The 22,414-nt window shown below is 56.6% G+C and overlaps 1 protein-coding gene across 1 annotated transcript; it reads right to left on the reverse strand.

Moving 5' to 3' along the window:
• Positions 1–6,100: 6,100 nt before the first annotated feature.
• BRINP2 (BMP/retinoic acid inducible neural specific 2) lies at positions 6,101–21,772 on the reverse strand. The gene is made up of 8 exons (XM_066192160.1): positions 21,679–21,772; positions 14,509–14,876; positions 12,319–12,509; positions 11,971–12,161; positions 11,491–11,596; positions 10,899–11,135; positions 10,488–10,710; positions 6,101–10,150 (listed from the first exon to the last, which is right to left on the reverse strand). The coding sequence occupies exons 2-8, from the start codon at positions 14,808–14,810 to the stop codon at positions 9,034–9,036; spliced, it is 2,367 nt and encodes a 788-aa protein (XP_066048257.1). The 5' UTR covers positions 14,811–14,876; positions 21,679–21,772; the 3' UTR covers positions 6,101–9,033.
• Between the last annotated feature and the right edge of the window lie 642 nt (positions 21,773–22,414).

Genomic DNA, 22,414 nt, shown 5'->3' on the forward strand with positions numbered 1-22,414 from the left:
ATGGTGCTGCAGGTCAGGTGTTATGGAGCTAAGGATGGTTCTGGGACAGGAGCAGGGCAACAGAGCATCCCTTCCTTGCCAGCATGGCCAGGGTTAGGGTTTTGTGTGGCATGAAGGGGTGCATAAAGCACTGCTCAAGGTCTGATCAGATCAGAGCTTCTGGTTACTGGTAACTAATGGCCAGGAGGAGACCTCCTGGGCTCTGGCTTTGTTTCCCCCATCAGTGCCAGGGAATTCTGTGTCAGTGACTCTGGAAGGCCTGGGCCGTTGCTTTGTGGGTTGCATTACCTGGGAGAGGAGCAAGACCCGAGCAGGGATACAAAACCTGGAGGTCCCATGAGCAGGGAAAAGCTCTGGCCAGAGACCACCCCATGATGCCAACCTGCTCCAACAATCCTCCTCCTCCTCTTTCCTGCTCCCACTCCCTCTTTGCTGCTGCTGCCTTCCTCAGGTGCTCACACATGCACCTCTCGCTTTTCCTTTCAGCTACAGATGGCAGGCAGGAAAACCAGCCAGCCAGATGTGTTTTTCATAGCTCCCAAACCAGGCATAACTAAACATTTACATTTATTACCAATTAGAGGGGAAACAGACTGTAGTTTTATGTACTGTATGTGTCTGGATATATTTCAGTTTGTGACCTTACTACACCCCACCCTCAGCAACTAAATCTCTCTTGGTTAGGGGCAAAACCTTGGAAAGCATTGGGGTCCCATCACCTCGTGATTAGATTATGTGGAATTCACCACTTTGCACAAAAGCCTGCGCAGGGGTTTGCTCCTGGGTGATGCTGCACATCCCTAGGGATGCCCCAGAGGTATTTCCATGGTGGAGCCCATATCCATTAAGTCCACGTATGGCTGTGACCACAGAGCAGCTGTCAATGGGTGGCCCAGGAGCGCCCAGAGCCCGCAGGGCCTGAGCCAACATCACAGCGGTTCTTTAATGATGTGTGAGCCAACAGCAAAACACAAATAAATCCATAACCAGACACCGAGCCTTGCTGAGAGCCGGGGAAGGAAGCGGGGGGGGAGGGGGGGGGGGGGAATGTGCATGGTGGAAGTGATGTCCCAGCCTTTACCAGGAGGGTCACTGAGGGACTGATGTCCTAACGAAGTCCAGATCCTGGCTGGCAGGGGTCCAGCCCTGAGGTGGTCACGGTGCCGCTGCAATCTGCTCACCTCTGCGAGGCCAGCTCCTGAACCGGCGCTGTTTGAGGTGCACGGGCTCAGGACAGGGTCTGCATGTGCCCATCAGGCCTTGGGCAGGCCAGTGGATGTCCAGCCAGGTGGAAATGAGGACTTACTGGTTCTGTGGGGATACTGGGTTTGCTGTACTGGGTCAATCACTCTTGATTCTGCCTCTGAGCAATGGTTAAGCTGCAAAGAAAAGCATCTTAATCTCCTTCTGCAGGTCACCATCCTCTTGGCAAGAGAGGGAGGAGAAATGTGGTGAGGGGACATTGGAAAACAGCGCTCTTTAAACCAGGCTGTCCCACATCCACCCTGGTACTGGGATTGTGCCCCCAACACCACCCCACAGCCACACAGTTGGCATGTGGGATGCTGCAGGAACCGACCTGCTCAGCCTTCCCATACCTCCCCTATCCTCCCTGCTCCCAGCAGGTCCCACAGCCATCTGTTCATGCAGCAACATCCCAATTCCTTCCTCGCTCCCAATTTTTTTCCCACAGGGTGCCTGGAACCCTCTGGCAGTCACGACCAAAGCTCACCTCTGGCTGTGCCTCCTGGATCCCTGTGCTCACCTCTGCTGTTGCTCAGGCAACAACCTCTGGGTTGGATTGAATGCAGGGTTGCATTTCCCTCCTCTTTCCAGGGTGCTGCTGCTGGGGAAGCAGCCCAGACACAGAGGGAAAGCCACGGGCGATGCCGTGGGATGCACACACAGCAGTTGTGTGCATCCCTCTGGGGATGCCTGCGGGAATTATTCCATCACAGGGAGCTTCAGAAATGCAATATTTTATTAGAAGCCCATTAAACTGTTCAAACAGGTGGTTAGGAGTGCGGTGATGATGCAAATTGAAACAAGGCAGGGGTGGACTTCCACCTGGGTAAGGAGAGCTGTGGGGTGGACTTCCACCTGAGCAGCGAGACCCGTGGCTGCAGGGCTGGGGTCGGCTCTGCGAGGCCAAGATAAGGAATGGATAAAGCTGAGAGATTTGAAGGGGGTGGGGACGGAATGAAGGGCTGCAGTATTTTGGCAGAGCTTCTGGAGAGTGGAAGGGACCAGCCCTGGGGTGGAAATGGTCCACCCCAACTTCAACCTGTGGAGGACTGTGTGGACATGCCTGTCCCATGGAAGGCAGCACCCCTCCTGCATTTGGATGGGAAGCACCAGGTACAGGCTGGATCAAGGATGTTACAAACCTTGGCCACCAACCTTTGGGTCCCTCTAGGAAGGAGCCAACACAGGGACGAGGCATGTGGGGAACATTTGTCCAGCAAGGGCAGGAGAGGAGTGAGATGGGAGGTACGGGATCTACTGCTCCATACGTACATTTGTCCCATTATCCTGCTGATCAGCAAAAGCAAGAGAGAGACAGTTTAACTGGAGAGTTGGATTTAAGATTAAAAAATAATACTTTATTTTTTTTTCCTCCTCTTCTGTAACTGTGTTGGAGAGTGACAGGGTGGGAGCTCTTGGCAGCTGGGATGTTAAATGTTTTTCCACATGGTCTCTTGATTATTAATGGATTTTAGCACTTGACAAAGTAGAAATTAGGAGATAAAAGCTATTAGAAACTAATTTGGGTAATCACTGATTCTGTTCCCCCAGGAGCCTTTCTGAGAGCATTGCTCCCAACACCACTGCCAAGTCTCAGGAGAGAAGGAATCTCTTTTCAGCAGAGTTTCGTGGGCTTTGGGAAAGCCCCCTGATCTATGGCCAATGAGGAGATGACATGAAGAGAGCAGGCCCGATCCAAACAACACTCTTCTCCCAGCCGCCTCCTGGGATTTATGGGATTTCACATCCTTGGACACTATTTGGGGTGGTTTATGTGCCACAATTTTTTTACTGTTATGTTGGTGAAACAACCATAGAACCTAGCCTGGGAAAACAAGGTGCAAGATAAATCCTCGTGGTGTGGGCTCTCCCAGCAATGAAATGAGCTACAGGTGGAGAAATAAACCCTTTATTTCCTTCAATTCCCATCTTCCTGAGTGGATCAATACCACCAGGGGCAAGGAAAGGGTGAGGAACCATTGCAGGGAATTACTTTAAGGGAAAAGTTGCAAGGTGGTAACTGATGTAGCAACCACTGCTGATTTTTGAAGCAGATGGGCTGGGAGGGTTTGCATATCCCGGGAGGGTTTATGTACTGGGAAGAGGACGCCTGTAGGCTGGGAGAGCACTTTTTAAAATAATTTGACTGATTTTTCTCCTTCTTTTTTTTTTTTTTTTTTCCCATCCAGTCAGTCTCCACTCCTGGCATATGCAGTAGGAGCAAAAGGTGTGTCTTGCAGATTTTTTGGGGATTTTATTCCACCCTACAGGAAAATTCCTCCAAATTTCATCCCATCATCCCACCAAAATTTGACCATCCCAGGAGCACAGCCCAGAGGTCCTGTGGGAGCACTGTCACAACTCTGAGGGTCCCAGGGGAGCTCTATCCCAGGCAGGGGTCAGGGTCCAGTGAATGAGGTAAATCCTCCAGCTAGGCTCCTGGCTGTGGATCAGCTGCGTCCCTGGCTCCAGCACTGCTGATTTACACCAGCTGTGGTGACACCCCAGGGCAGGACACCCATATTTAATGGATGGGGATACCGCTGCTGGCAGCAGCAGCTCCCAGCCGTGAGCTCAGGGAGGAGAAAGCCATTTGCCATCGTCATCCCTGGTCCTCTGCAAATTTTTCCACTTGCAGAATGGAATGCAGTGAAGGGACTTCATTTGATGGTGTCTAAAGAGGTCTCCAGCTTCTCCTGAAGAGCTGGGAGCAGCTGAGGGCACTCAAGGAGGCCAAGGGCTGGTGCAGGCTGGGTTGGGTGGCTGAGGTTATACTTTTTGATCTTTGCTTAAGGAGGAGTTGGTGGGGAGGGAAGAAGGGAGCTGAGGAACTGGGACTGGGGCTTCCTGAGGTCCCCACCAGCTTGAGTCATCCCAGGTTCTCACTGAGCTCCTGGTGGGGACACAGAAGGGTGGCTGGGACATCTCCTACACGCCTGGGCTTGCAGAAACCTCCCTCTTGCCTGCTCTGTCCTGATTCTCCTGTCTCCTTCAGAGACTGTGGCAGGAGGCTGAGGAGGAAGAGGAGGAAGAGGGACGAAGAAGCTGAGGTCACCACCATTCCAGGAGGTTGCAGTTTTCCCCTCATTCTCCTTGAGAAGTGGCCATTTACCACAGGCCCTGTAAATCCTCCCTGGAGAGAAAACACCCGGGAGCATGGCATGGAGGGGTGAGAGCCCTGGATGGCTTTGAAAGAGATGGCAGGGAGGAAAAAAAACCAGCCCACCACGGGCAAAGGGGGAAAACAGACTGAAAGAGAGAGGAGCTGAAAATGTGCTGAAGCAGCTGATGACAGCCCAAACAGCAGGAGAAGGCTCCTGCCTGCCAATTAACTAGGCTCTGATGCTAATTTGCCACCTTGACTGCACTTCTGAGCTTGTCAGGAGAAGAGGGAGGAAAAACAAAAAGATGAGGCTAAAAAAGAGCCGGCAAGGCTTTGGTTTGCCTCTTGGCTATGCAGATGTTGCTGGGCTTCCGAGAGGCAGGGGAAGCAAGGGGGGCTGTGGTGGCAAACCCCACCAATCCACAAGCCTGGCATGTGATGAGAATGGTGACCAGCTTCCATGGGCTTGTGTTGGCAGAGCAGTTCTAGGCCACGGTGCTGCCCGACTCAGGGATGCCAGTTTCCCAGGGATCACATCCCACCATCTGCTGGGTCAGCTGGGAGAGTGAGAGGTGATCCCATGTGTGCCCAGGAGGATCTCTGGTGCCCATGATGAAATGTGAGTGATAAAGAAGGAGCCAGAACAGCCCTGTGCTGGGGCAGAGAGGGCCACAGGCAGCTTGGCATCTCCTGCCTCCCCCAGAAACACTGTCAAACACACAGCAGATCTGCTGGCAGCTGCCTGGTGGTTCTGTGTGGCTAACGGAGCCAGAGGAGCCCTGGGCAAAATGCTCAGCGTGAAGCCTCCTGCCAAGCCAAACGTCTGATTCCCGTGTCTCGCCCATCCCGCAGCCGAAACCCAGAGACCATGGGGATGGATTAAAAGCAACATCTGCACCAGTGTGCTGTTTGTAGCAAAGCAAAAGAGTTTCTGCCAGGGAAGCGTGTTACCTGGAACCCTCCCAGCCCTCCCTCTTCCTCTGGGATGTTGTAATTCCTATGCATCCTCGTTCTTCTCCCAGGCTGGCACAGCGTTAGCTGGAAGCCACAAGGGGTAAACTGAGGCAGGAATGCAGACTTGGCCTCACAGCCTCTCTCCATGGAAAAACTGTCCTTGGTGTTTGGGCCCAGCCTGATGTAGAGATGCCCCTGGGCCAGGAGGCTGAAGGCACCACTTCATGGCACACAGGGCTGGAGGCTCAGCCAGTGCTGTGGAAAAAGGGTGAAGACAGGAGGGGGAAAAGGGTGTGGGTTACATAGGTGGAGCTGTGGGCTGTTTGCTCAGGTGCAGCCCATCACTGGCTGTCTCAGGTTGGGAGATGGAGTTAGGACCAGCCCCAACCTGGGGGCCATAAGCTCTCTCTGCCCTGTGAGAGCTGTGCAGGGAACCCCATCCTGCTGCCTGGGCTGGGGAGAAACATCCTGGCCTTTCCCTGGCCTCCTTTTCCCAGGCAGAGCTGCTAAACAAATGCATCTGGAGGGAACCAGAGTGTCTGCAGTCGAGTGAGTGAGGAGCTCAGCTTGTTATTTAAAGGCCATTTTCTGGCTTTTATACTGCAGAGAATCTCATATAAACACAGAGCCTAGGAAAGGACAACCCCAAACACACCAGTTGTTAAAACCTAATGGGTTTGATGCTGAACCCCTGGTTCAGGGTGGCACACTGGCTATTTCCATCCTGGGGCCAGATCCTGCTGGTGCTGTGCAGCAGCAGCTCTCCAGCCAGCCCCGCTGCCATCAGCACTGTTCTGTGCAGGGGAAAGCATTGCAAGGTAATCAAATGCTGACCTCCAGTTATTAACCTCGTCCTTTTAATCACCTCCACTGAGCGCCTTAATTGCTGAGCAGGGATGGGAGGACCTGGCTGCTTCCACCTGAGATTCCCACGCAGCCTGGCAGTCCCCTCCTAGGGCATGCTGCTGCTGCTGCTGCTCTTTCTTCAACTCACACACATCCCCAAAAAAGGTGGCAGCGGTTCTCTCCCAAAATACAGCAATTTAGCAGCCAAATTCAAGGAACCAACTCTGTTTCTCTGTCACTGAGTTAAAGAGAGGGTGCAGCCCCATGGGGTTGGGGATGGATGACCAAGGCCTTGTTTGCCTGTCCCTGTGCTTCCCAATGGGATGCTTTTTGCTGAGACAGGGCCGTGCCAGCTGCCAGCCTTGCAATGCCATGCACAGCCTCATTCCTAATGGGAACTGGCAATTTGGGCCACACTTGGTGCTTTTGGGCAATAGATTATGGATCTTGCTGGGGGCTGTGGAGAGAGGAGAGTGCAGCCCCAGGGGCAACTGGTGAGGATGCAAAGATCTGATGGCTTGTCCTTCCAGCTGCCTGCCTCCCCCTACTCCCTGCTTTTTATTTTTTGCATCAAATTAAAAGTAAATGGCTTCCAGCCACCTCTCTGCTCACACACGGGGCTGTTAGGGCATCACCAGCCTCCATCTGGAGCCTACACAAAGCCAGAGAAGTCCAGGATCCATCCCTTGATGGGTTCCTTGAGGTGCTGCCAGTCATCCCAACAGCTCTTGCATTCATGTTCAGGTGGGTTTAGGATGTGGGACTGGTTCAGGACACCAAAAAACATGGCAGGAAATGCTCTGTCTAGAGGAGATGGGATGGAGTTGAGGAATGATAGCCTGACACACGGCCCACATGATGATGGGGAGAACCCTAGCACGGCTTGGGTTAGAAGACACCTTAAAGCTCATCTTGTTGTAACCTTCCACAGGGAGGGACACCTTCCAGTAGACCAAATTCCTCCAAGCCTTATCCAACCTGGCTTCAGACACTTCCAGGATTGGGGCAGCCACAGCTTCTCTGGACAGCCATGAAGTGATGAGATGGAAGATGTACAGCAGAAGCCAAAATAATTTCACTAGCTGGGAACCCTCCCAGCAGCCCTGCCTGCTCAGAAGCGCTGCTGGCCCTCATGCCTACGCCCTCCCCATCGCCAGGCTGATGTCTGCCAGCTTTGCCTGGGGAGCCCAGAGGATGGCTTTGACTTCTCATTTCCTCCAGGTTTGTTTAACTGCCTGGTTTTTTTTTTTCCCCCCTTTAGGACTGGGAGAAAGAGAGGAGAGTTGGGCAAAGGAAGACAGATGTGTGGAAAACAGAAGTCTAGGTGACAGATTGAGGGCTGCTATAACCACAATAGCCAACCTGATTGATAGATTAGACAGGGAATATAAATAGCAAGTATAGTTTATCTATTCCCATTTTATTTTCCTCTTGTCTCTTTATCTCTCCTGGTGTTATTTTCCTCCCGCTTATCTCTTTATCTGCCCAGCCTGAGGATGGAGGAGAGGTGGGTGACAGAAGCAGGATGGATGAGTTCGGCTTTCCACCGCCTTTGCAGCATCCAAGCAGACAAGTTTTGCCAGCTGTGGATTAGAAAGCAGCCTCAGATCTGCACACTGAATACACTTTTCCCTCCCCTCTCCTTTCCCCTGCACCATCCCCTCTCTCCTCACACCCTGCCTCGGGGATGCTGCAGTTTGAGGGTCGGTCCCTTCCTCTCTCTGGCTCATCCTCAGCCAAGGAATGAGGGCAGCCAGCGGAGCAGTGAGCTCTGCTTGTCTGGGTACCCGGCGTTCCCATCTGACAGCCGGGCAGCTCCACTGCTTGATATTCCGGTCAGGCACCGAGTACAGCAGCGGCAGCAGCACCGGGAAGAAGGGAGGGAGGGGAGCCACACAGCACGGGAAAAGCCAGGGCTAGGGATGACAGTAACTGTTCTGTTATTTTCTTTCTTTTTCTTTCTTTTTTTTTTTTTTTAATCTCAGTTGGTTTTGGTTGCTCTTTTGCTCAAAAAAGGCATTTTTTAAAAAATATATTAAACAGATACATTTTACTAAGATGTCTCTTGGCTGGAGCCACCGACAAGAAATGACACTCCCCAAATGAATAGGCTTAAAAAAACCTGTCCCAAACAAACCAAATAAATAAATACATAAATAAACCATTTTCCTTTTCTTTCTTTTGCATTAGTTTTTGTTGTTGTTGCTGTTGGTTTTTTGTTTTATAGGGAATTGTGGCCCAGAGGTCTCTGTGATGGTGGTGTCCCTGGAGCAGGTGCCAGGTCTTTCCCGGGCAAGGGGTGAGACAGTGCCTCAGCACTGCAGCAGACACGAGGTGCTCGTGGTGAGGCCCCAGGGGAGACCTGCCCGGTCTCCAGGGCCTGTGCTGTGCACCCCCACCAGCACCGTGTGCGAGGGTACGGCTGCAGGATGGATCATGGGGGATGCAAAGGCAAAGGTGCCAGTAGAAACCTATTAAAAAGACTACAAAAGTTGGGGTGGCAAGGAGGCTGCCACTGGGGGATCCTTACTGTGGGTTAAGCACCTGCTCTGGGCAGGACCAGCAGCTGCCCCTGGCCAAGCCACACCCCCCTGGGCCATTGGCACACCTCCACAGCCCCCTCCGTGGTGGCCACAGTGGCATTGTCCCCGCACCCGGAGCCAGTCTGCACTGTATGAGCCATCCCTCCTCCTTAGTCCCACTGGCATCCTCCATCTGCTTGAGCCCTGTGTCTCTTTGGCCAGTTGCTGGGTGTACCATGGAAGCACGCAGTTGGCACTAAGGTAAGGCCTTGATTTAAATTTTTAGGGTGGTTTTATCTCCCTCCTCCCCAGGAAGTCTCTCCTCCCAGCCCCCTGGCACCGAGGTCTGAGTGCTCCCGGCCGTTAGCTGCACAGCTTGCCCGTCTCCTGCTCCAGCGTGTTGGGCAGCTTGGAGTTGAAGGCTCTCAGGGAGGACTGGATCCTCGCCACCTCGTTGTTGGCCAGCTTGAGCCGGTGCCGCAGCAAGCAAGTGAAGAGGTCGAGGCGGATTTTGCCAGGGGGTGAGAGCCTGTTCACCCTGTCCCTGATCTCCAGCAGCTGGAGCATGGCTGAGTCCTGGGAGCCCTGGGTGTAGGGGTAGTCCAGCTGGAGGATCAGGTCACGGATAGCGTCCGGCTCAAAGGGCAGGCTGTAGCCAAAGACTTGCAAGCTGTTGATTTTCATGTACCCCAGGTTCTTGGAGGGATCTGACATCTCCAAGGGTTCATAGTAGATTGTCTCATTGGAGCTGTCATCCAGAGACTTGATGCGGCTCCGCAAGTAGACGTGGACCGTTTCAAAGAAGGTCTTCCACTTGTTGCCCAAGGTGATCGTCCAGTTTTGGCACTGGGCAGAGGCATCTACGGTAGTCCTTTCCCAGTCTGGGAAGCTGCCCTCATTGACAGGCATGAACCAGCTCTCTGAGTGGCTTCCCCCGAAGGGGTTGACATAGATGGCCATGACGGGCTCCAGGGTGCTGTTCTTGGTGAGGCAGATCTGCAGAGAAAGGGCCAACATGACGTGAACCAGCCCGGGCTTGTACTTGTTGCTCTTCAGGGTCAGGAGCATGCGCTTCCTCCAGGAGGGGTCGAACCAGCTCCCCAGGCGCATGTCGTTGCTGATGAAGATGGAGTGCACCTCGATGCGGCTGTCCCGTTTCTGCAGGAGGTACTTGAGCTCCAGGTCCTGCAGGTCTGTCTCCAGCCCCAGGTAGTGCTCCAGCGAGTCGGCCACCTCGGGGCGGCAGAAGCCCTGGGTGAGCACGTAGCCGTGGTTGCAGGTCCCGCAGCGGGTGCTGTTGTCCTGGTCACAGCTGGCACAGGCTGGCCCCTCGCCCAAGGCACACGGTATGGACCCCTGGCAGGAGGGCTGCTCGGAGGGACAGGTACAGCTGTGGCTTTCTTCCAGGAAGGTCCCAGGCACGGTGGTCTCGCTGCAGTACAGGAGCGACTGTGCGCGGCTCCACCAGAAAGGGAGGGACCTGGTGCAGAGGAAGCACAGAAGAGAGGCTTAGATGGCATCTTTTGGGATGCGACTGACTTTCCCTAAGGATGGAAGAGCTGCCCACCTTGCATTTGTTTTCTACTCTGCTGGTGGCCCCCCCCATGAACCAAGCCCCATTTTTCACCTTCAGGTTTGTACCTGATCTCTCAGGGCTACATCCCAAGCTGGTACACTCCTGCTGCCTGCTCACCCCTGGGTGTCCCTCCTAGGTGGGAGCTTCTCCAGTTGCATCCACAGGGAGGTAGCCCCCTGGCTCTGAGCCACCCTCGGGGCACGGGGCAGTGTCCCCAGCAACGGATGCCATGGCACCCTACCTTTCCTTTGGCAGCTTGAAGCGAGGCTGGCGGTGGCAGCGTTTGCTGAGGTTGAAGAGCCGCCGGATGAGTCGGTAAGTTTTCCTGGAGAGCAGCTTCAGGCTGGTGCCCAGCTGTTGGTAGCGATGCTGGACATCCAGATCCATGGCCCAGAAGTGGGAGATGGCTGTCCTGTTCAGGAAACGGTCCGTGGGCAGCCTTTTCACCAGTGCCTGAAACTCCTCTGTGGGGAGAAGGAGACGGTGTCAGCAGACGCCAGAGACCAGGCAGTGAAAGTGGAGCTGAAATCAACGTCCCCTCCACCTGAGCTCTGAAGTCTTCATGGTGAGAAGACCACCCTGGAAACCCAGCACGCAGCCTGGGCTGCTCCCAAGGGCAAGGAGATGTTTGGTGGGGTCTCCCCAGCCTCACCTGACTCCTCGAACTGGCTGTGGTGGCTCTCCCAGGCTCGCCCAAGCTGGGCCAGGCTGCTCTCCAGCGCCTGGATGTCGGCCTCGGGGCAGTTGCAGCGGGGGAAGGCGGGCTGGCACTGGCAGCGGCAGTCGCTCCGGCGGCACAGCAGCTCCCCGGCAGAGCCACAGGCGATGTAGCTGAGAGCGGCCGCCACGAACCTCTCCCGCAGGTAGGAGGGGAGCACCGTCTGCAGCCCTGCCAGAGGGGGCAGCCCCGAGAGCATGAGGGCCCGCACGGAGCCCTTCAAACATCCCCTGGGCGAGGAGGGCACGAGCCTCCCCCCTCCCCGGGCTCCCACCCTCGCACGATTATCATATCAATTTGCTGTGGAGCCGCTTGTCTGGGCTCCGCATCGATCTTGGCTCCTCTTGGCAGACAAGCAACAACCTCATCCTGCCCAGCTTTCATTATTTTCATCCCCTCTCCTCCCCAGCCCTGAAATTAGAAGCAGCATCTCATGCCAGCATCCTCCCCTGCAACCCCCTGTACACCCACAAGCATCCCATGGTAGCACTTGTCCGCCCCCACATCCCCACCAGCCCAGTCCTACCTTGGAGCTGCACTTTGTTCTCAGGGCTCTGCACCAGGACAGAGCTCACAGAGTCCAGGTTGTCATAGTTGCTGCAGCCAAGTGGCCCTGTCCGTGTTTCTGTCACCTAAGGCAGGGACAGGCAGGTGGTCAGGGATACAGGAGGGGACACAGGGATGCGCTACCCCGCTGAGAGTGCTGCAGATAATCCCTGACCCTGCTGGCCAAGCCCTACTCCTCATAGCAGGGCAATGCCGGAGAGGAGAACTAATTATCTCCTAATTAGCTAGTTGACAGGCGGCAGCCCTGCCTGCAGCCCGCTGAAAAATGTGCCTTTATTAGCGTGCCCAATTTCCCATAAATAATGGGAACGTGTTAACTTTCCCCGCTCTCTCCTCTCCGGGTGATGCTGTTTCAGGTCTGGCCAGCGGCGAGGGGCCGCCGGGGAGGCTCGGGGCTGCCGTGTCCCGGCACTGGCCCCTCGCTCGCCCGCTCGCCTACCTTGATGGCGGCCGTGGCGATCTGGATGTGGTGCAGCCGGCGCAGGGTGCTCTCCCGGTCGATGAAGTAGGAGGCTGCCAGCTGGTGCAGGGTCTCCAGCGAGACCCCCGAGCTGTTCCCAGCGCCCCCCGCAGGCTCTGCCCTCCGGCTCAGCTTGCGCTTGTCCACAAAAATGGTCAGGGACTCCTCTCCTGGGGGATACACGCAATACTTTTGGAAGGCTGCTGGGCTCCCCCCGCTCCCTTTCTTAGCCCTATTTCTCCTGCAGTGCCTCTTTCCCCACTCTCCCTCCTTTGCACAGTCCTTGTGCAAGGGGGATGAGCAGCACTGAGCACACCCAGCACTCACCTCCCAGCGTGGCAGCCAGCAAGAAGTGTGTCCCATACTTTTTGATGAGGCTGTCGGTGATCTGCTGGGGGCTGGGCCGACGCCCCAGCAGCCGGATGTTGCGGATGAATTCGGGGGCCAGGGGAAGTGGAAGGCTGAAGAAATCTTTCCTCTCCAAGGCCAAATTATTCACCTTCCAACGAGCAAACTCTCTGTGGGAGGGAGGAGAGCAGCAGTGGGCAGAGGGTGTGAAGTGAGTCTGGCCGTGGCACATGCATGCTCTCCTTCCTTCTGTCCCCAGTTTCCAGCTCAGGACAGGTGGAAAACTCTGGTTAGAATCATCCCGACCTCCCCATCAGAAGCGAAGGACCTGCTGCATGCACTTGCCAGCTATGGATCCAGCCAGGACAAAAGCACCATCCCTCCCTAAGCCGTTGATGGTGATAAAGAGCTACAAGCAGCGGACATGCCTGATATTGATTAATCCAGCACCTCCGGAAGGCATTAATCACAGCCCAGGGCAGGGGTAGACCCTTTTCCAGCCCACTGGCCTGGTTGGATCTCATCCTCCCTCCAGCCCTATGCCTACAGATCCAAGTGAAAATCCAAGGGACTATCACAGTTTTAAATATCAGCAGCATTTTGTGGGAAGCTGGAGGTGTTGGGATGTGGTGGGGGTGGTGGTGGGCCTCCTCAGAGCCCCAGATGCTGTGAATGTGCCCCCCCCCAGCCTTGCCCAGCCCTAGGGAGCAGCTGCCACTGCCTGTCACCAGCCTGTCACTGCCTCCAAAACCCCATGGCCTCCTAAACAACCGGCAGCAAATTCCAGCCTAATCTTTGGCATTTTGCTCTAATTAAAACCAGGCGGTGCCTTTCAGACAGTTTTGCCGGGGCTGGATGGGAAAAGAGGGAGAGGGAGGGGTGGATGGGTGCAAAGCAGCAGCTGCTGGGCTTGGCAGGTGACAGGTTGCCTCCCACCATGACTTTTGGGCTCAGAAGATGGGACGTAGGGGCCAGTAGCAGAGCTGAGGATGAGGCAGGGGGAATGCTGCCTCTCCCTTTGCACACACACTCCCTCGGGGCTGGGGTGCCAATTTCCCCCCTTCCATCCCAGAGGCAAAGCAAGCCCCGAAGGCTGGCAGCAGGTTCTCTGCCTCCGGGGAGGTGTGAGCCAGCTGCTGTCCCTCTGGCTGCTCCTTCCTGTCCCACCACCGTCACCAGCAGCATCCCTGGAGGACGCAGGTCCCTCGGCATGGCAGCGTCAGCACACAGGAAAGAGGAGAGGAGCTCCCTGGGGGTTCCGGGCTGCATAACAAGGCTGCAATCCCGGCACCCACGTCAGCATTCCCGAGAGGCCCTGGTCAAGCTTTGCTCTGCTGCTGGAAGCCCCCAGGGCTCAGCACCGGTGGGGAGCAGAAAAGAAAAGGGCTCATTAGCCAGATGTGACTGCTCCAATTAGGAGGATGTAGAGTGGAGTGGGTTTCCCACAGAGGCGGTCGCAGGGGGGCCTTTGCTGTGGTGAGTGGACCCCGCTGCTGCCAAACCTGGTTTTCTGCTGGCAAAACCCCCTCCAGCCTCAGCCTCCATGCATATGGCATCCCACTGCAGCAGTCCATGGGCTGCTGGCACTGGGGACATGCCAGGGGGTCAGTCAGGGTGCCTTTTCTCAAGCCCCAACAGCAGCCCAGCCCCATCTCAGCCCCAGAGGACTGCCAATCTAGGCAGGTTCAGTAATTTGGCACAGAGACATCTTTGTGCACGGAAAAAGGACAAAAGAGCATCTTTGTCCAAAGGGCCTGGGAGGTGGACACCTCATGGACATTGCCCCTTCTGCTGTCTCCAGTTTCCACCTCGAGGCAGGAGATCGGTAGGTGGAGGATGTCCAAAGGGACTGGAGAACACGAGACCCATGCAGCCCAGGGGGCTCTGTGCCTCCTGCCAGAAGGGCTGATTCCATCTGAACCTGTGCACCAAATCCCTCCCAGCTTAGGGCAAATCCTGCCTGGAGCCCAGCCTGGCCACACCATGAGCATCCTGGGGGGTGCTGCTGTTGTATTCCCTGGAAAAGCAGCATCTCACATCCACCCACCCGCTGTCTGTCCCAATGGACAGCCTCCTCCCGCATATGGGGGTCTGCTCATGTGAATTAGAGAGGGTCTGCCTCCACTGTGCCGTGCCCCCACAGCCCCCCACCCCACAGCCCCCTCTCACCTGTAGATCCTGTACCTGGTGGTGAAACCCTGCCGGTAGCGCTCCATGAAGTCCACGTACTCCTGCGCTCGGTAGAAGGGTCCCCGGTCGGTGAGGAGCCAGTCGAGGGGTGCCCGGACGGAGGGAGGGGAGGATGAGGAGGAAGAGGAGGGGGTCGCGGGGGCTGCATGGCCCTGGGGCACGGCGCTGCCCGCCCCGCCCGCCACTCCCCAGCCGCAGCAGGCGCTCAGGGCCAGCAGGGCCAGCGGCCACGGGAGCATCGGCGGCGGCCCGTCAGCACGTGGGAGGTCCTGCCGCCCCATCCTGCTGCTGCCCGGCCGGCTTCTTCATTCTCTCACCCCGCCGCGATCCTCCGGGACTGCCCCGTCCTGCAACGCCAAGAGCGGGAAGCCCGTGAGGACAGCGCCATGGATGTAAACCAGGAGCAATTGCATGCTTTGGAATGCTTGCTGGGACGCTGACAGAGGGAAAGCTGCGCTCCAGGGAGAGCCACGCGTCAGGCATGGACTGTCATGCCACAGGAAATAAGAGTTTATAGGGTTGGGGGTGCTGAATGCTGCTGAAGTTAAATGAAATCCTAGCTGATGGCTGTTGGAGGAATTTCGGGGTTTTTCTTCATGTTTTTCTCTGCTGTACATAAGCCTGTCAAGCTGAGCTTGCTGCTGTGGGATGCCCCGTGTGGTGGGGATGATGGGCTGCCTCTGCACCCTGCACTGTGGGGACACATGTCACGAGCATGTGCAACTCACTTCAGATGGGGCTAAAAATAATAATCATGGGGAACTGGGAAAATGAGCTGCTCCAAGTATGGACTGGATCATGTGTGGTTGATGTTAGACTTTTCTTTGTGTCCTGCTAGTGGCTGGATGGATGGATGGATGGATGGATGGATGGATGTCTGCTCCAAGGCTGGCTAGGCTGATGGAAGTAGTGTTTTGAGTGCAAAGTAAAGATGGAGCTTTTCTGGCAGCAGCAACCACAAGGCCAGAGCCTGAACTTGCCAGTGGAAATGGGAGATGGGGAGCTGCAAGGTCTGGCCAAGACCAGATGTGCTGTGAGGCAACAACGGGTGTTTGCCTCAAAACAGGGACCCCATTGCTGCAGTACTGCCAGGGAAGATGGTTTTTATTCCAGGAAGGCGGCTGGAGCCCAAATACCCATCCCTGCTGAGCGCACACCAACCCTGTGTTCTCCCAAACAGGACTTTGCTGGATGAATCATCATGCTTTAACATGTAATAATATGTTTTTTCAATTTTTTTTTCTCCCTCTCTTCTATTTTTAAACCCTTAAGGGCGCCCTTTGATTACACTTTCTCAGCTTCTTGCTCAGCCCTCGAGGCTGGGGCCCTGTGAATTTTAAACGAAAGCTGAGACTTTCGCATCACCATGCTGGGGTGCCAGGGCAGGAGCAGCAGGCAGGGCTTATTCTGTTCCCCCACACTCTTTTTTCACGTGTCACCCTGGTTTCTCCCAGCCTGGCAGGTAGCCACATAACAGCCCAGTCACTGCTTGGCATGTGAAGTCCCATGGCCATGATGTGGCCAAATCCTGGCCCCAACCTGTCCCATGCTGGAGTAGGGGGCAGGCAATGCCAGGCTGGTTTCCTCACTCTGTGCCTCCAGTGTTGGAGGGGGCATCTGTCACCCCCAAAATGCGGCAGGACCCAATGCCAGAGGCTCACGGAGCTGCTTGTGCGCTGCCAGGTGTGGGTGATGGCTCAGCAGCCGAGGCACTTTGCCTGCCCCCTAACTCTTCCTGCCCGCTTCCCTGCCTGCAACCAAAGCTAGGCCGAGGGGAAGCAGGCAGATGGGATGCAGAGTCTGCCTGAAGCAGACCTGCACCTTGCTCCCCTCCCCAGGAATATCTGCTGGTACAATTAAAAATTGATGTGGCCTGAGGACCAAAGAGATCCTCAAAGCTCAAGATTAAAACCCCCCCCCCCAGGTCCACGCTGCCTGCAGCCATGGGTCCTGCTGCTGTGCTGACCCAGGACCAGCTGCCGTGTCCAGGAGAGAATGGTGGGAGCCAGGGTCTGGCAGTAAACCTCATGGATGGTAAGATACTGACTGTAGGCTAAACCCTCAGTGATTTGATCCCTTTCCCATACAGCAACGAGGAAAGCAGCACTCTGGATCTCAGCTGAGAAGCCAGGGGAGGGTAAAGCATCCTTGAACGGCATCATTCTAAACCCTGCCCGTGGAAACACACTGCTCGTAGCATTAAATATGGCTGTGACAGCAAAACACCTTGTTTAAATATCTGGTGCACTGGGACTCTGCCTGTTGCCTCACAAAGAGGCTTGGCACACCCCATCTCCTCATCCCCTGCCATCATCCATGGGTTTTAAGTGGCTCCTGACCCACCTCCAGTTGAGGTGGGGCTGGGCAAGGGCTGCTCCCTGGCTGTGTCCCTCTTCTCCCTCCTTCCACACAGGTCTGTAACAGCCTGGGTCTTACAGGGGATGTTAAAGGGGATTTTAAGCAGTTAAAGGAGATGCTTTTCCACAAATGCCATGGGACACTGGCCTCATCCATCACCACTTCACACCACCACAGACTGGTAAGGGACAGTTTTGCACCAGTCGCTTCATCACCCTCCCTGAGGCTTTCCGGGTGTAAAGCAGAAGGACACGGGAGTGTCCTTCCTTTAATTTAAAGCACAGAGGGTTGGGACACACCAGGCAGAGCACTGTCTTTTCCATCAAATCATCCTGGACGTTAAATGCTTCCCACCAGCACTAACCACCCCCTTGCCATTACCACCCTGGGAGGCATCTCCATGTGCCTTCACCAAGAGGGCTATCCCATGCTGTCCTCTCCCTCCAATTCTCCTCTCCCACCACAGCTATGGATAGACCCACTTTGGGCCACTTTTTCCCATAGGCTGTGGTCCCTAGACCAGCTAGAAACCATTCCAGCCTGCTCTGATGCCTTCCCTGGGGAGCTCGTTCTGAGATTCGAGACAGAGCATGGGATGTTTCCCTGTGGCTACTTCATGTTTTACTACAGAGCAATAAAAATAGGATTTGGTATTTCCAGCACTTGGCGGGGGCAAACTGGTACAAAACCAGTGAAGATTCCCTCCTGGTATGAAGCAAAGTTTCCAGCCTTGCTAAGTGAGCTTTTATTCACACATCCCTCCTATTTACACCGTGTGTGCCGGCACCTCCGAGGGAGCTCCTGCTTGGGGACGGGTACTGACGCACACCAGCATCCTTGCCAACAGGAACTGGAAGTCCCAAGTCAGGCAGGAATGGGCAAGGAAGGCCTGTGTGGGGGCTGTGCTGAGCTATGCAGCAGCTTATCCCCCACAGAGCAGCTTTCCTGCACCACTGTCAGCTGGGATAATTTATTTCCTCCTATCGATCAGGATTTATAGAAAATAAATATGTGCAGATATTGCCATAGCTCTGTACAGTCCTCAATCTCTACAGCTGGGGCAAACTGGCTCTGATTTGAGGGGAGTGGGGGGCTGCACTGCTGCTCTGTGCGCTTGGTGCAATGCTTTTTGGGGTGCACCTCCACATGCTCACACCGGGATCCTCCTGGGATGCTGGGGAGAGTAAACCTCTTTAGAAACAAGTAACCCCCTTGACCTTACTACTCGAGCTGGAAATAACTTTCTAATCACTTTTCCTTGATCCAAAAAAATGAAGATTTGATGAAAAGCATCTGACGACTCTTTTTTTCTTCTTCCTTTTGATTTAGGGTTTTGCATCACAAAAGTTGGAAAACTTCCAGCTTGTTAATTTTTTTTTCTCCTCTTCCCCCTTCTATAAAAACCCTGAAGCAAAGGAAGAAGGGTGCCAAAGAAAGTATTCTTGGCAAATTTTCCTAGGACCACAACCTCTTTCAGGGTGAAGTCGTCCTGAGCGTCTTGCAGCGCACTGTGTCCCCACTGCCTGCAGCAGAACACCCGGGTGTTCCTCCAGTCATGGCTGATGCATGGCCCACACTGTCACTTGTCACGAGCTACATCTCAAAAAGAGCTTGTGGCAATTTCCAGAGGCAACCCCTACCCTGGGGATGGCAGTGGGGTCGCTTCTGCAGTGGTGTCCTCACCCAAACTGGCTTGAGAGGCCAAAGGAGGGATGTGAGATGGGGATGGGGGTGCTCAGGTGAGCTGCAGAAGCCTCCCTCGACTGCCCTTGGAGCTGACAGTGACAGCAGCAACATCCTCAGCATAACATCGGAGTTATGCCGAGGTCCCGCTTGCTTCCATGCCGACGGCATCTCCAGAGCCACGCGCTCCACCACTAATCAGGCTGAGTTCGATAATTAAGACGTTAGCTAATTGTTAGGGACATTAACATTGATTTGTGCCCTTTAATGCTGAAGGAGCAGATCTCGAGATACAGAAACTGGGAAGCATGCTCCGGGGAGGGGGCCAGTGGTATTTGGCAGGTGCCGTTGGGAAGCACAGGAAGATTCCAGATGGACTCTGGAACTACCTCTCTGTCCATGCTGAGCTGAAGCCCAGAGCCAAAGCAAAGCTGTCTCTGGCAGGCACAGGATAGCAGTGGGTGGCAGAGCTGGGATGTGCCTGGTCCCTGGGGCACAGTGGGAGCAAAGGTGCATCTGTGCAGGAGCTATGGGGAGGGGTCTCGAGCTCCCTGGAGATGCCTGTTAGTGGGAACGAACATCAGACCTAGTGACTGAGTCACCTTCTCATTAAACATGGAAAACCTTTATCAAATTAAGGCCACTTAAAAGAGCCTGGGCAAAGGCTAAGTGCAGTTTAGCGTCTGAAGTGGATTGACTCAGCTGAGCCATGTCTATCTATGAATTCACCCAGGCGCCCAGGCCACCACTTGCTCTGCCGCTTGCACACCTCGGGACAGACAATTCCAAAGGGCTCGATTTTTGCGGGGTGCTCCCATTGTTCCAGAGCCACCAGTCTCGCCTGGGGCTTCGTGGAACCCACCTTCCCTACAGCCAGCCCTGCCTCTCCCTGCCTGTGCTGTCCCCTCCGCCCCCTGCCCCGGCTCGATTGTGGCTTGCACGGAGCTGCATGGCCGGGCTCGTATCCGCACGCTCCCAAGGAAGCGCCAGGGCCTCATTGATCTGCCGGGGTAATTAAGAGAGCGAAGCAGGCACCGCCGGAGCGACAGCAGCGCGGTAATCGCTGGCAAAGTGGGCACGGCGGGGTGCTGGCAGCCACCTGGCAGCCGGCCTCGGAGACACGGCTCCAGGCGGCGGGCGTGGGGACAGCCACCTCCGAGCCTCCCGCCCTGCCGGAGCCGCGGCGCTGAAAGATCACAGCCGTGGCTGTGAACAGATTCCCATTGGGCTCCCGCAAGTCACCCCCTGTAGCCCGTTCAGTCGCCACAGCCGAGGGACTCTAAGACACTGCCTTCCTCTCAGCTCATGAGACCAGTTAGAAAACCTGTAGGACTCAATGACTTGGGTTCCTTTTATTAGCTTTTCTTCACATCCTCAAGAGCGAGACACTTGAAGATGAGAGTAAAGGAAAATAGCAGAAAATCCCAGGACTCAGGGAGCCCAGGATTTGCATAAGACATCAAATGAGTTGAAGCCTGGGCCGCTGTCAGGGGAGGTGGCAGCTGCGCACAGCGAGTCGCACCAGTGCCATGTGTTCTGCCCTCTGGCTTTGCACACCCGAGACTTTCACACCTACAGGCAAAAAGCCTCTTAAATAAAGCAATGTGCAAAATACAGTTTCACCCCCGCCCCAGCACAGTGACGGCAACAGCAGCTCCGGCTTCCCCACCTTGCGCTGAGCTCTCACTCAGACCAAAGAATCCCTGCAGAAGGATCTTTGGGAACTGGGGAAGAGCATCCCCGCACACGAGGGAATGCGGAAAAAGAGCAACCCTGTGCACAAGGGGCCAGGGAAAGAGAGCAGCCCTGCAGCCTGCTCCCCAGGGAGGATGGCTCCCTCCCCCTAACAGATCCTGCATGCCCAGTACCATCCTCATACAGGGGCTGGGGGCAGTGCAAGGTGAGGAACACCGCTTCCCTCCCCTGCCTTGCCTTCACACCAGTGACAAGTGTCACGGACGGGCAGTGATGCACAAGTGCAGCTCAGCGTTAGCGGCACAGGATAAATAAGGCGGCGGGTGGCTGGTGTCGGGCAGAGAGAGGGAGCCCTCCTCTGGGGTGTCAGAGTGTGGCCACTCCCCTTCCCAGCACCCTGCTGCTCCCCAAGGTCTCCAAACTGTCACTGAACGGCCACCAAAAACAGCTCCGCTTTGGGAAAAGTGCAGGGGCCTCCTTGCAACATCTCCGGGGCTGGCAGGGACCCTCCTGGCTGCTGACAGAGAGGGGACACTGACATCTGCCGGCAGGTCCCACCCGGCCCCGCAGCGCCCAGGCTCAGAGTGCCCGGCCCCGGGACCACGGCGGGGGCACGCCGGGACCCGCCACCGCCGCCCCAGGGCAGCGACACGCGGGTCCCCTGGGGAGGGGACAGGGCAGGGCGAGCATCGCTGCGCCGAGAGCTGATGCTCTCCAGCGCTGTAAGGACACAGAGTTTTGTTTCTTACTGGAAAATGAGTGTTTAAGGAAGGGAACGGAGCCTGGCAGCGAGGACCCCCCGGCTCCCGGAGCTGCCGCTGCCGTGCCGGGTAGGCGCCCGAGGCGAGCAATCTCCCGCACCCACGGCTCGGCCCGATGCTCCGGGGGATGGAGCGGGGCCCTGCGGTGCGGGGAACGGGCGATTCCCCACAGGCTATTGATTGATCGGTGCCCATCGGAGAAATGTGCGCTTTAACATTTGCGGAGGCATCTCCCCCGGTCCCGGCGCGCGCGGGATGTCTCACACCGGCATTTCACACCGAGCAGCGCACTCAGCACACAGCAGCAGGTCCCAGCATCCCGGGCATCCCTTTTATCCCGGTAGCCCGCCGGCACCCAGTCCCACCGGGCCGGTCGCAGCCGCCCCTCACCTGTCGAGCCCGCGCCGGGGTGGCTCCCGCCCGGGAAGGACTCGGTGCCTTCCCCTACTCCCGGAGAGGCTGCGAAGCGAGCCCGGAGCGGGGACACAACTTGACCAAGGTCACCGAGCCAGCCGGCCTCGGTACCCGGGATCTCCGCCCTTGCGGGGCCGCCGCTCGCCCCGCACCTCCCCTACCCTCCAACACCTGCGGGAACCCCCACGCCGGCTCCAACCCCGTCCCCCAGCTCCTCCCCGCGGCCCCGCAGACTCACCCCAGGCTCCAAATCAGCGCCGGCGGGGCACCGGCCGCCTCTCCTTGGCGTCCCGCTCCGATCCGCTCCGGCTCAGCGGCCCCGGGCGCTGCCCCGCCGCCGCCTCCGGGCCGCGCCATGTGCGGGCGGGCCCCGGCGGCGCCGCCACCATCCCGCGCTCCCCTCAGACACGGCCGCGCCGCTGCCGCGGGATCCTCCGCGCTCCGCGGGGCCGCCGCGCCGCGCGATAATATATGCAGCGGTCGCAGCCAATCAGAGGCGCCGCCGGCAGCTCCGAGCGTTCCTATTGGTCGGAAGGGGAGGAGAGGGGCGGGGCGTGGGGGTTCTGGTCCCGCCTCCCGCCCCGGGGTTAGCGAGCGCCGGGGTGTCCGGGATCGGGAATGGGGGGCTTGGAAGGGACCTTAGAGATCATCCCGAGCCCCGGGGTGTCCGGGATCGGGAATGGGGCGCTTGGAAGGGACCCTAGAGATCATCCCGAGCCCCGGGGTGTCCGGGATCGGGAATGGGGGGCTTGGAAGGGACCTTAGAGATCATCCCGAGCCCCGGGATGTCCGGGATCGGGAATGGGGGGCTTGGAAGGGACCCTAGAGATCATCCCGAGCCCCGGGATGTCCGGGATCGGGAATGGCGGGGGGGGGGGGGGTGTGGGGGTGTGGAAGGGACCATAGCGATTATCCCGTTTCCGTCATGGGCAGGGACACCTTCCGCTAGACCAGGTTGCTCCAAGCCCCGCCAA

Source organism: Chamaea fasciata, unplaced genomic scaffold (assembly GCF_029207755.1).
Source record: "Chamaea fasciata isolate MVZ Bird 193981 ecotype frontalis unplaced genomic scaffold, bChaFas1.0.hap1 SCAF_10, whole genome shotgun sequence".
Taxonomy (NCBI): domain Eukaryota; kingdom Metazoa; phylum Chordata; class Aves; order Passeriformes; family Sylviidae; genus Chamaea; species Chamaea fasciata.